This window comes from Molothrus ater, chromosome 3 (assembly GCF_012460135.2).
Source record: "Molothrus ater isolate BHLD 08-10-18 breed brown headed cowbird chromosome 3, BPBGC_Mater_1.1, whole genome shotgun sequence".
Taxonomy (NCBI): Eukaryota; Metazoa; Chordata; class Aves; order Passeriformes; family Icteridae; genus Molothrus; species Molothrus ater.
Genome location: NC_050480.2, coordinates 90,772,434 through 90,785,651, shown reverse-complemented (window position 1 = coordinate 90,785,651; position 13,218 = coordinate 90,772,434). Strand labels below are relative to the sequence as shown.

The 13,218-nt window shown below is 38.0% G+C and overlaps 1 protein-coding gene across 1 annotated transcript in view; it reads right to left on the bottom strand.

Annotated features, from left to right (window-relative positions):
- The window catches only part of SNAP91 (synaptosome associated protein 91), a 63,370-nt gene that overhangs the window by 31,340 nt on the left and 18,812 nt on the right, over positions 1 to 13,218 (bottom strand). Inside the window, exons 3-11 of the mRNA XM_036379313.2 lie at positions 12,795 to 12,937; positions 11,668 to 11,743; positions 9,758 to 9,860; positions 8,067 to 8,160; positions 6,789 to 6,900; positions 5,334 to 5,440; positions 4,103 to 4,144; positions 862 to 932; positions 451 to 456 (exon numbers count right to left, since the gene is read on the bottom strand). Coding sequence (XP_036235206.1) covers positions 451 to 456; positions 862 to 932; positions 4,103 to 4,144; positions 5,334 to 5,440; positions 6,789 to 6,900; positions 8,067 to 8,160; positions 9,758 to 9,860; positions 11,668 to 11,743; positions 12,795 to 12,937 — 754 coding nt within the window. The remainder of the gene's footprint in view (positions 1 to 450; positions 457 to 861; positions 933 to 4,102; positions 4,145 to 5,333; positions 5,441 to 6,788; positions 6,901 to 8,066; positions 8,161 to 9,757; positions 9,861 to 11,667; positions 11,744 to 12,794; positions 12,938 to 13,218) is intronic.

Below are 13,218 nucleotides of genomic sequence, written 5' to 3'. Positions count from 1 at the left end.
TGGAAAGTTCAAGCTGAAAGTTCTCCTACATGCACAAAAATCACACTAACAGTAACTGACAGAGACTTAATCATAACTTAAAATGCCTGTCAGTGCATTTGTTTGCTTTCATTATGAGTTATGAAAATACTGCTACATATTTTTAGAGCTGCTTTGATCTAAGAGATGAAAGGAGGAGCTGAAGATAAAGCTGCACCAGTATTGAACTAGCATCCATCCCATAAGTTACTTGAATTGGGTAAGTCCTAGGAGCTGTAGAATAGATTAGAAGATTTCCAGATCTTCTAATCACAGAAATGACAAAAAAATAATTTAATGACTATATACAAAAGCAAAGAACAGTTTATCTCAACTCAAAGAAAATATCTATTTTTGTGTGTTCAAGAAAATATTTTAAAAATACACATAACCATGCCTGCAAGCAAGTGATGTGTAAAGGTATGTACTTACCCTTCACTAAATTGCAAGGATAGCAACAGTAAAAGAGAAAACAGAGGTTTAGCTTAATCCTTCCTAGACTTAGCCATGGCAAGTATCTCGTATGAAGATGCAAAATCATTAGAAAAGAAATAGATTTTGATGATAAAAGCCTTAGCAGCACACAAATCCCCAGTTTCTTCTAGTTTTCCTCAAGTAATTTTAGTTCATTTTGGAAAGTGTCTAGTTGTTCTGTGTGTTTCCCCCACCCCTATCAATTAAAGAAAACATTGCCATTAAGATGACTGTGTAAAGGAAAGGAAAAGCCTTGTCTTATTCTCTAGCTAAGTGACAAAAGGAGGTTGGGGGAAGCAAACCTAAACATCAAGTAATCTCACACTTTCTCCATTATGCCTAGATACATGGTACAACATATATACCTACTTGTTGCCAGGTTTTTTTCCTTCCAGTGAGTTTAGATGTTGCTCAAGGGTCTCCATGAGACTGCTGGGAGCCTTGAAAGTGAAAACAAAGATACACACCTCAAAGTATTGCAGCAATCTAACCACAGCTTGAAATCCAGCACCAACTTCCCTGAAGTCCATTCATGCAGTTACTTTATTTACATCAGTGTGGAAACAGTGGATTTCCATGCTAGAAGTATTCAGGCAAAGCCAGTTTTTAAAAATGTATTACTGCATCCAAATTTGCAGAGAGAAAATGTTACCTCCACTATGCAGCACCTGAAGCCTAAATCCAGGATGTGCTGCTCATCATGCTTTAAATCAGTGTTAAACATGGACAACAGCACAGCATCCACAGAGCTGATTTTAAGATTCAAGGTCACACTTAGTTTTGCTTGTAGTGCGATCCCTCAACGCCCCTTTCATGACCAGAAGGTTAGAGAGCATTTGCAGCCTAAACAAAACAAAGTCCTTTCCAATGCCCCCAGAAGGAGCTACCTTTGGCTCAAGACTCCCAACATCACAAAACCTTATAGCTGTTCTCAAAATGGTACCCTGGCAGAGGTTACTGTGCAGCTAGCCTTAACTGCAGAAAGATTTCTATTTTAGATATCTATAAAAAACTAGGCTTTTTCAGGCGTCCCTGATCTTGTGTTTTATTTTAAGCAACCTTTTTGTGGTCAGCCGCCAATACCCACAGGCACTTGCTGTTACAATGGGAGATAGAAAAAGTAGTTGTAAATGCAACTACTAGGGCTTAGCTATTCCGGTATAAAAATAGAGCCTGGATAAGATCAACAAGCAGGGAAGAAACCCTTGAGAGACACAGCAGCATATAATAATTGAATGTTTCATCAGGGTTAAAAGTTCATCAGTTCATCAGTCTCTAAACAGGGAATTCTCTTTACCAGTCTCTTTCAGATCAACCACAATTCCTAACAGCAATACCTATGATGTTTTTCATAAATAACATCTTTAATTTCAGGGCAGACATAATTATCAAACAAGTCAGTTTGTGATGCTTGGAAGCAGGCATTCCTCTGCTCCTACACTGAAAAACCAGCTGGCTGGCTGAATCTTTCAGGATGCATAGCACCTGCTAGTACCAATGCACAGCTGTACAATGCACAGTGCCTGCATATTGATTTCAGCATTAAACCCAGTAACTTAACACATCCAGAAATTTAAAACGCTCAAAATAATCTTAAATGACAGATTGAGTTTAAATACATCCTACATATATAAGCAATGAAGAGACATCTTGACCTTGCTGCTTTTACAGGCATATTTATTAACTTTTAATTCATTTGGGCATAATAATAATTGGTTAAACACAAGTGACCTAGTTATAAGAATTCTCCAGCAAAAACTAAAAAGTAAAACAAACTAAAAAATGCAGAGAGATTCAGACTTTCACGTATTCAAAGAGGCTATATTGTAAGATACAGTTGTGAGACTTTAACACGTTTAAAAGCTATGTTTAAAAAGAAATGTTAAAGAAAAAGTTTGCAGACTGTTACCAGTTATGTCTAGACATTTTAGATAGCTTTCCAGTATATTCAAAAGCTATATTTAATATATATATTAAATTAAGCTATATTCCAGTATATTCAAAGCTATATTTATATAACTTTCCAGTACAGTAGTCAAATGTTTCTTTTATATTATCTTGCTGTTTTATATTACAGCAAGGTAATATAAAACTTATCTATCAAACAGAACTCAGAGAAGAAGCTTCAGAAAATTTCTACTCAGATGCAACAACTTGGAAAGGAAATACTATCTGGTACCGAATTTTCAACATTGAACATCTCTTAATTTCTTCTAGATACTGCTTTAACATTAGATAACCTATCAGCATTGTGCTGGAACCTTAGATATGGGTTCCCCACTAGCTACTAGGGGCAAAACTGTCATACTTTAGGAAATGCCAGTAAATAAAAATAAGCCAGGATTTTTAGCTGCTAAGATGCCTTCTCAGCCTCCAAAATTTTGCAGGCAAATAATAAAGTCCAAAGATGAAAACTATCAACTCAAATTACACTATTGGCACCACTTGTCTAGCTTTACAATGTACGTACACAGGCAGTGTCAACACAAACAACTTCTTGCAGAACACTACCAACTATTGCCATGGCTTGCTATAGGAATATAGGTGTACCATTGATACTACATAGAATTATGTACCAATTGTCAGCTGAAATTCAGTTTTATTATTCACTTTTTATTTATTTCTCTCTGAAATACTCTGTCAAGGTCTCATCCATAGGCTATACAGCATGCCTCAGGCTAGCCTTAGCAAGTGAGTCCCCAGCTGCCTTTGGGAGAGTACAGCTGTGTGGGACTACCTGAGCAGAGACTGAAGTGGTCAGGAAATTGGATGAGATGATCATTGGAGACCCCCTTCCTTCCAAAAGAACTGTTCTATTCTAAAGTGCTGGCTCATGGGGTGGAGGGTAGCAGTAACTAAGGTGCTGCTGAGCAAGTGCAGCACTGACTAATGACACAGAACAGGCTGGTGCAACACAAGCAGAAGCAGATAGAAGTGCCACAGAAATTTATAAAGTATATTTCATTAACTGGTTTCCAGGTGATTTCTCCTGGTTTAAGGACTTAGTTCATCACTGACTCCACTGTGTTAAAAAGGAGCCCCTGAGGTACAGAGTTAGGGGAAAACACTGCATCAGCTATTTCAAGATTAGGTCTGATACTGCACACACTGCTTTTGTCTGCTGAAAGGGTGGCCTGACTTCATAGCCCCATTGTATGAAATCCACAAAGATTAACAATCCCCACCTTCTCACGATGTCTCACTTTCAGAATTTTTAAGTGGTGCTTAACTGAGAGAGACACTATTCTGATATTGATTTAAACCAGGCTTTCAAGAGGCTATCAAAAACTGCATTAACAAAAACTATGTGAACAGTTGGGGTGTGCACTGCTAAGTAGTTTGGGTTGCTCTTATGTTCCAGTTTTACTGGCATCAAATCTGCCACAGGTGAGCTCTTCAGCATGGATCTCCTCCTCTAAGTAAATATCCTCTTCACATTAAACACAAAGCCAGGCACCCAGGCCAATTTGCAAATGATCCTTAAAATGGACAGCAGCTACACCATGTTAGGTGCTAGGACTTCACCAACATTTGCATTCCTGGTGTGCTTTCCTAATTACAGAACTTTTATTTATTACACAAATGCAAAAAGACTACAAGAGAATCTTACCTGTGTAAGATCAGGGATATCACCTTTGTCAATTCCAACTTGCTGTGGAGATAAAAGAGTAAAGGTAAAATCTAAATGCATTATTCCACTGCAGCAGGCAATAATTTTGAGTAGAACTGCTCTTCAACTATAAGGCATCCTGTCTTTAGAAAAATACCACAAAGTTAGAAAGGACATGTCCATCTTTCCAGTAGCTACCTACAACAACCTGCAGCACTTTTTTTTCCCCCCACAAATTAAATATCCATTTAAAATAAAAGGATAAGAAAATGGAGCTTGATTTCACACACATGGACCTCATACTCTATACTGAAATACACTGGTCATATACTGTTGTCTCAGAGGAGAGCAAATTAAGGTCTCAGTCTGCAATCTTCTATTAATAGCCCTGTTGCTTCACACTGTGGTTCTTCAGAGTGACTGCTAGCTCAGCTTTTGCAGAAGAAGAGCAAGCCCCACTTCACCTGGTAGTCTTGAAGTAGAGTCACTGTAACCCCTGTCCAAAAAGCTGACATGTGTCTCTAAAGTACTTTACTCCCTCAAGTTCAATATTCATATCTGAAACTACAAGCCATTAAGGAGTCTATCAGGCTTCTCCATAGATAAGTCAATTAGCAAAGAAACAAACTTTTTATTCAGCTCATTACTACTGTCCATCATAATGAAGTATGAAACATGGAAAATGTGCACCCTGTGCCAAAGAGCCAACCACCACAAATGAGAATCCAGCAAAGGAGTTAATTAACCATGTAATATTCCTATTATCCACATAAGAGGATGATAACAAGGAGCAAAACCAGGACAATCTCACATTACAGTTAACTTAATGCTGGCTGCAAAGACTAAAAGAACAGACTTAAAAAATCTGCCTGCTTCTATTCCCAATTACTGTATCTTTCTCTAATGTTCAACCCTGTCCTAGAAGTATGCTTTTACCACAGCATTTCTCAAAAATATTGGAACATTTGAAGTTATGTCATCTCTTAATTTTAGCAGGAAAGTTGAGTTTGGCTGCACCATAGAGACATGTAGAAGTCCTAAGCAGGCTTAACTACAAGACCTGAAGAAGCAGATCCAAGATCCAGATCCAATGGATCCAAGGTCCTTTGAGACAGATGCTTAAAAAGTGCAATTAATATTTTACATTGGTGCTAACAAACAAACAAACAAGCAAACAAAAAATAATCACAAATACTAAGTGCTGGCCTCCAGAAGACCCAAAGCCACTTACCTCTGCAACTTTAAGAAACTCTGATACTCTGGTCATTCGAGTTAGAAATCGTTTGTAGATTTCAAGAGCATCTTTACATTGTCCCTTTTTCATTTCAAAAAATTTCTCTAAAGAAATAATGTGGTAAATTTCAGTTAAGATGTCTTACATTAGGTCTTATATCAGCAAGTCTTGTTTTCACAAAAATCGTGTATCAAGAATATGACACTACATTAACATTTACATTTACTACTTGGACATTAATCTAGTGGCATCTCTTGCCTAGTATAAGTTTAGAAGTTGGGCTTGCTGAGCTGCTGAAGAATTACACAGGCCATAAAATTGAACCTCAGCTAGCCATAGCATTGTTTGTGATGTCACTTTTTTAAAGACCGAGAAGTAAGCAGGTGAAGCAGCTACTCAACTTAAAATTCAAAATAATTAAGGATACATAAACACATACTAATATATGTCCTTTCCAAATTGTCTTCACTCCAAAGAACTGTATTTTTTTCACTTAAGTAGTCCCTAAAGTCCATTTATGTCCATTATTAAACACAGCTGCCACATGTTTCAACCCAAACTTACACTTCAAGTAGCAGTAGACAGTGAAATTCCAACTGAATTTTTAGGCCTAACCCATTGTGTCATGCTGGTGATCACAACAGACTGCCTGAGCTTCAGAACGTGCTTGAACATGCTCAGAGCCTCCTTTACACTTTGTAGGCTGATGGTAGGTAGGATTGTGGAGGGGATTCAGCTTTGGCAGTCATGCTTTCAGGCAGATCAGAAATGTTATTCAGGAGTATATAACTTCATACAAGGCTATCACATAATGTTGTCACTCTCTACAGCTACCTAAAGGGAGGTTATAGCCAGGTGAAGGTTGGTCTCTTCTCCCAGGCTACCAGCAAGAAGACACAGCCATAAGCTGTGCCAGGAAGGCTTAGGTTGGACATTAGGAGGAATTCCTTCACAGAAAGAGTGACCGGACATTGGAAGGGGCTGCCCAGGGAGGTGGTGGAGTCACCAACCCTGGAGGTGTTTAAGGAGAAACTGGATGTGGCTCTTAGTGCCATGGTCTAGGTGATAACGTGGTGAACAGTCACAGGCTGGACTCAACAGTCTCAGGGGTCTTTTCAAACCTAATTGATTCTGTGATATATAACAGAAGAATGTGGGTATCTTAAAAATGCAAAAGCTTCTAACTTTGCACAGCATATTACACATGCTCACACAGCACTGTACATTTCTTTAAGCACAGATATGGTCACTGTCTTTAAAGTATCTTTTTTTTAAGGACATGCGATGATCCAGCTTCAGATAAATACTAATGTAAGAGGGTACAGCTTAAATTTTTCTCTCATTTCAGACTAGAAGAGTCAAGAAAAATGTAGCTTTAATGAAAACTGCAGCAGATCTAAAAGTCATTCTTCACTCACGTATGGTACGTGAGATAAAAGCCAGGTTACTTACCTAGTAAGTTAATAACCCCATCATTGTAGCAAGCAAAAAGTTTGATGAGATCTTTAAACAGAAGCATGAATGCAGCATTTATGACACCATTTGTCAGTTCATTTGGATGAACCTACAAATAAAATATCAGTTATTAACAAAACAGGTGTCAAATGCAAACATTTTGGCTTACATCAGGTATTTGGTGCTGTTATAGACAGAATCGAGCACTGAAGTTTTCATGCTAAGACACTGAAGAGAATTTTGGTTAGCAGATCAAGGATTGCTTTCTCCACCACTCCAAAACAATCCACTATAGCAGAGGAGTATCCACGTCAACAGCAAACATCTTAGTCTTGTCTCCTTCACTTGTCATGAAGAAGAGGAAGGCAGAGATGCTGTTTACAGTTTTAATGTAATGGACAAAAGATGTCAGTTTACAGCAGAGCTCAACAAAAACTTAATCGTCTATGAGATAATGTATTTGGACTAATGATGTCAAGATCCTTTCTCACATTAACTTGGGAAGAAAATATGTGCTTATTTATTGAAAGGTCTTTCTTTCCGTAAAAATATCTGCTCTTCTGAGAGCACTATCACAATTCCTATGCCATTTAAGGAATGGAAAGCACAATGAGACGTACTTCAAAGCCTTTCCTCTGAGAGCTGTAGTGGGCTCTTCCTTCCACCTCAAAATGTATCTTGCTGCCCACCAACAAGAGAACTAATTCCTTCAAAAACCTCTTTGAAATGTTACACTGTGGTTTCTACAACAACTGATTCCTGTTTTTATCCTTAGGTCAGATAAACAATCCCACCAGCATTCATAGCATGATAAATATATTATACACACTTATTTCTATGAACAGTCTAGATTAAACCAATTAGCCAATTTAGTCCACAGCTGAAAACCAGATGATGATTTTGAGGAAGCCAAACATTGTACATATGGTATTTTAATGGGGTTTTTCCTCCCCCCCTAAAAGAAGCTGGTTGCCAAGAGACAGAAAATAGTGTTCAGTCTCCTGCTTTGTCCATTTCTTCCCCCTCACTGATACAGAAGATGAAACTCCAAGTTCTTTCTCCACAAAACCAAAAGTGCAATCTTTACATTTCATGCATATGGGCAAGGGCCATCCTTGGCCACGATACCTCAGTGGGACACTGAAAAGGGGATTTTTTGGCCCTCACTAAGGGATGATGAGTAAAGCATTACCTACAAGGTGAAAGGTGTTCATTATAATGCATCATTTATGAGTCACTGCCCAGGGTTAATACTGTGTCAGCTTCAATACATACATCAAATTCAAGTAGTGCATCAATTTGTTCCTGTAATATTGGCATACTCTTCAGCAGCTTTTCAGGAGCCATTGTTCTCATTACACCTTCAGCTCTGCAAGAGGGAATACAGATTAGAATCCATGCTGTTTCCTCTTTCCCTTCCACCAAACTGATCTGTTGTCTAAAATTTATGCTTGAAACACCTATACCTCATTTCAAACCATTTCAAAACCACAGTCTGATTCTCCTGCGTCTCATGTCATCACGAGAGCCGGCATGAAAAATCCTTTACCCAGCCACCCTTCCTGACAGCAAATGAGGAAAGGTTTTGTGTTAGGGTGATGAATGCAAGAGATTGATCTCATTATGGAAAGATGACACTGGGAGCTTAAATGACTAACTAGAAATACTGTCACAGAAGTACCTAGAGAATTGATATACTTTGCGCACCAAGTTTATTATGAATAACTAATGACAGCTCATTGCTGACATGTCCATGAATGCGTAGCATTCCTTAAGTGTCATCCATAGTCTTAAAGCAGTCATCAAGCATGATCATCTTTATCTCTGATTATGACAAATCTGCACAAACATCATTATGCATTGTACTGTTCTGGCTGCAGACAGGTGTATATATATGCAGACTGGAAATGCATATCACTATTCTTACTTGTTTTATGCTATATTCTGAGGCAGCACCTTGTTCTAAGCACCAGAAATAACAGGCATAGAAAGCCTTTCCAGGAATTTAGAGCAAGGCAGGAACAGTAGGATCCCCAGCAGCCCAAACTTAACTTTATTTAACATCAAATGTTCAAGAGTGAACTTGTATGGTCCCCACTAAGGGAATGGCTTCCAGCTACACAGCAAAGCTGCTGTGGTAGACCCTAGACTTCCTGGCTGTTTGAGAAGCAGAAGGGAACAGCCTGGAAGTGATGCCTGCATTAACAGGTCAGAATCCCAAGCTGCAGAACACACCAGAACTGCCAGAAGGATCCTGTATGCAATTCATGATTAGCAGGAGCATCTTTAGTATGCCCTCCATCAAGCTGCACCTTCAGGGGGTGTTAAGCCACTTGCTGTGTCAACAGTGCTTCAAGAGAGCATCTAGAGCTCTTAAAGTCCCAGTTAGAGGAGTCAGAGACCAGAAAAATGTCCTCATAAATACCAACACATGACTCTGTGTTGGGTAATTTTTTTTTTTTTTAATACAGTTCTTGTGGGAAATAAAGCCAGCAATTTACAAGCTTATTCTGTTCTGTTTAAAACTGCTTGCTCTGTTGCCTGCTAATGCCTTCAGGTGTTCACTTCAGGATTTGTTTGCAATCAGCCATCTCTCCTAGGGAAAGTGTCTGGAGAGTAATGAAACATCCTAAATGTCGTTTCAGAGTGTTTCCTTCTCCAAATCCTAAACTCAGTCTCACTGCAGCAAAGTTTAATTAGGCTAAGATTTAAACCTAGCATTAGGTGCTCCCAGTTTCACAAGACACCTTACTTTGGTCTTCAATATTTGTCTTACTATCCAGTCTTTCCTCTCCTCTTTAGACAATTTTTAACCAATTACAAATACTTTAAAAATAAGTTTTTTCATTGTAGCTACACAAAACATATAACAAAGTCACTGAGAAATTAAACTAAGTGTAATGCCAAAATTAAGAATTTCATGGGTCAGACAACCTTAATAATTTACATATCTAAACTTTGCTTACCCTTTCTTCACTCTTGCAAAGTCAAATGCCATTTGTCTGTAGGAAAATGCTTTTTCATTCAAGTATCTACTATAACGCCTTATAAAGGTGGACATGTCATAACCTGCAAAAAAAAAAGTTTCACATTTTATTATTTAATTTTCATGCTTGTCAGAAATTCTTTAGTAAATGATAAGATACAGCCAACAGACCCCAAGATTACATGGTTTCTGTTACACTGTGCAATTTCACATACAGAACAGTCATTACAAGACATCTTTCAGCTTCTGAACAAAAATCAGTAGTGGCACACCAAAACAATCTACCACTGTCCTCTGTTTCCAACAGATCATACTATACACCAGTGGCATGGTTCCAGGGGAAACCTGCTAGAGGCTCCCACATAGTTATGGGGTAACATTACTTGGTGGCCAAAACGTTACCCTTCTATTAACAGGGGGAAAATATCAATTTAACAAAAAGTTTTTACTGAACTTGAATTTGGTACATGACTTCCAGGACAAAGCTCAAGTTCAACTTAAACACTCTTGATGTTTCATGTATGTTAGCCACTCTGACTCTTACATGGACCTTCAAAATCCCCCTGACTTGGTTTACCAGAACAAAGAAATCATGATGACATCCCCAGAGATTACTGCCTTCCTTGAACTGTTACACCAGAAACACTCAAGGCACACAATACTGTACAAGGTGCCTTAAACTTCAGTGACTTTCAAGCCTGTGACACCTGAGCAGTTAGTATTACAGCTATCCTCCAGAGTTTCTTCCTCTAAGGCACAGAAATGTGTGCAGAAGGCAACTCATCTTCCTTTTCAATTCAGGCCCCTTTTTGCTACCTTTCTAACAATCCACACCCCTCAATTTAGTCCCTGATTATATTTTCCCTTAATATCTTTCATCATTAAGTATCCCTGCCAATTCAAACATAACACTACCAAATCTGATGCCTCATTATCTATGATACACTGTGCATTATCTATGAAATGGCAATCTAAGTTTAAAGAAAGTAGTGAAAAATACAAATGGATGCATTTAACAAAATAATTGTTGCCAAACACCAGTGTCTTTGAGCATATATATATACACATATATCGTGTTTAGCTTAGATGAACACACTCAGTATTTGTTTAGCTTTGTTCCTTCTGTTACCACATCTAAAAGATGCTAAAGTTTTTTTGGTGTCCCATGTCTACATCAAGAGATGAAATAATGTGGCATTGCTTTGAATTTGCCCATTATTGTACCATGTCTGTAGTCTGCATACAATTTACAAGTATTCTCTGACAGCTGAAGAATTCTATTTTTACTCTTTTCTTTTCTACCATGAAACAAGCTTTTCTTCTGCTAATTGGGGGCACAGGAAAATTCTCTAATAATTCCAGAGGGAAAAGTAGAAAAGCAGGCTTTGTAATATTCAGAGGGGAAAAGTCTTTCATTCCTGCCTAGACTTTCTAAATTTATTACTCAAATCAAATCAAAACCAACCAGTTCTTTTGGTGCCAACAGCCCTACCATTAAGAAGTTATAGATCATGCCTAAAAAGCAGTGTCCCCAAGCAACCAAATTACTATTTAAGACTGAGTAAAATCCAAAAAAACTAAATGAAAAGTTATCAATTTCAACTTTTAACACCCATAAGAGTTAAGGAGATGGCTGACCCAGCCCAGATTTCAACCAGCACTTAAAGGATTTGTACAGTTTCACCTTTTGAGTAAAAATATTGCAGGAAATGAGAAAAATTGTTCTGAAGTTGTTCAGCAGTTCATTTGTGCTCCTGTATTTATTAAGTACTTATAAAAAGGCTTCAATAGTGCATTTTTATCTTATTTATATCTTACGAATTTAGGAGCAAATTAACAATAGTATCTTATTTAAAATCTTGTTAAGATTATATACATAAGTTGGCTTACCATGAGATCCACTTTTGTCCAGAAAATTGCTGAGATTGAACAATGTGTTTCTAGATGCCAGGTACTGAATAAATCTCTGAAACACAAAGTAATTTTTCTTATCAAAGGCTAGAAGGCTTTTTACCTTCTAGCAGCAAGATTACCAAGCCTACTTTCAGCATACAACGTGACACCACTGTTCTTGTCTTAGCCTGCAACACCTTCCCCAAAACGTTTTGTCCATTCAGATTAATGACTTTTAGTCAGAATCTCTAGTAAATATGCTACTCTATATATAAAAAAATAGATTATGTGCAAAACATAAAATATATTGCGAAAGGAGCAATAAAAAATGTTAAATTCTCAGGGATTTGAGGGAGCTCAAGATTTATCTGCTTACAAAGCACATATCCAGGCTAGTCCCAGACTTCTCAATCCAGAAGCCCTCAGTTTCAGCCAAGCTGAGGGCCTGTTTTAATAACAAGCAAAGCCCCTCATCAAACACAGGGACTAACAGCCTGAAACAGTTAGAGAAATCAGATGAGAACATTGACCAAAACTTGGAATGGAAAAATAGGAGTAAGAATTTACACTGTGAGAAGTTCATTGCATGAAAACACTTTATATACAGCCAGGGAGGAATGGTTTCACAGTCATACTGAAGTTCTTTAAATGTGCTGTCTCTTTTTATGCAGACATACCTGTCTATACAGGTCAATAAAAAGCAAGGTTAACTTCATCTAAAAGGCTATCAAGATAAATTTACAGCTCTAGGAAGATTTTAACCCTCATGCAGAGAAGGCTATTTGGATGGCAGTTTACACATGCCAAACAATCAAATTTTACCTTAGTCAAATACTACCCAGGTAGTATTTAATCCTGTGTAGCTGTTTTCAGACTGAGTGTATAAATTGTCAGCATTCTGGTACAGGCTGCATCTTGGTCTTATGTTATGGTTTTGTAAATGGAAAGACAGTAAACAGTCTGACTCTGCTGCTAACAGTAAGTTTTCTCTTCATCAAGAATCATTCTTGCCCTTTTTTCCCAGGTCCTTTCTGGTTCAGACAAGATGCCTCTGCACTACTAACACTTTTGGCTTGGAGTGTGTTCAGTGCCAACATGGCCTTGAGAGAGCTGTTCACACTTACCTCATTGCCATGGACCATTAGATGATGTGTGGTGACTAAGGCTTTGAACACAACCACCCAGCTACTATTCGTCGCTCGCTCAAAAAGCGTATCAGCCATCTGAGGGATATTCACATTTGTTTCATTAGTTGCTTGGATCAAGTCTGTAGGAGAGACAAAAGGAAGGTGTTAGGTGCTACAAGTATGATAAAAAGTTTGCAGCATGGCCAAGTTCTCAGACCACCAGGCTGCAGGCCATGGTTGTGACAAACAGGAAGTTCAGTGCTTACATTCCACAATCAAAAAAAAGAAACCAAAACAACAACAACAACAAAAATCCCAAACTGAGATTATACTAGTACATGCTGATAGCAACAGTGGTCTAACTCTTTCATCCAAAAACAACAGTTTTCCAACAATTCTGTCCTGAGCTATGACCAAACAT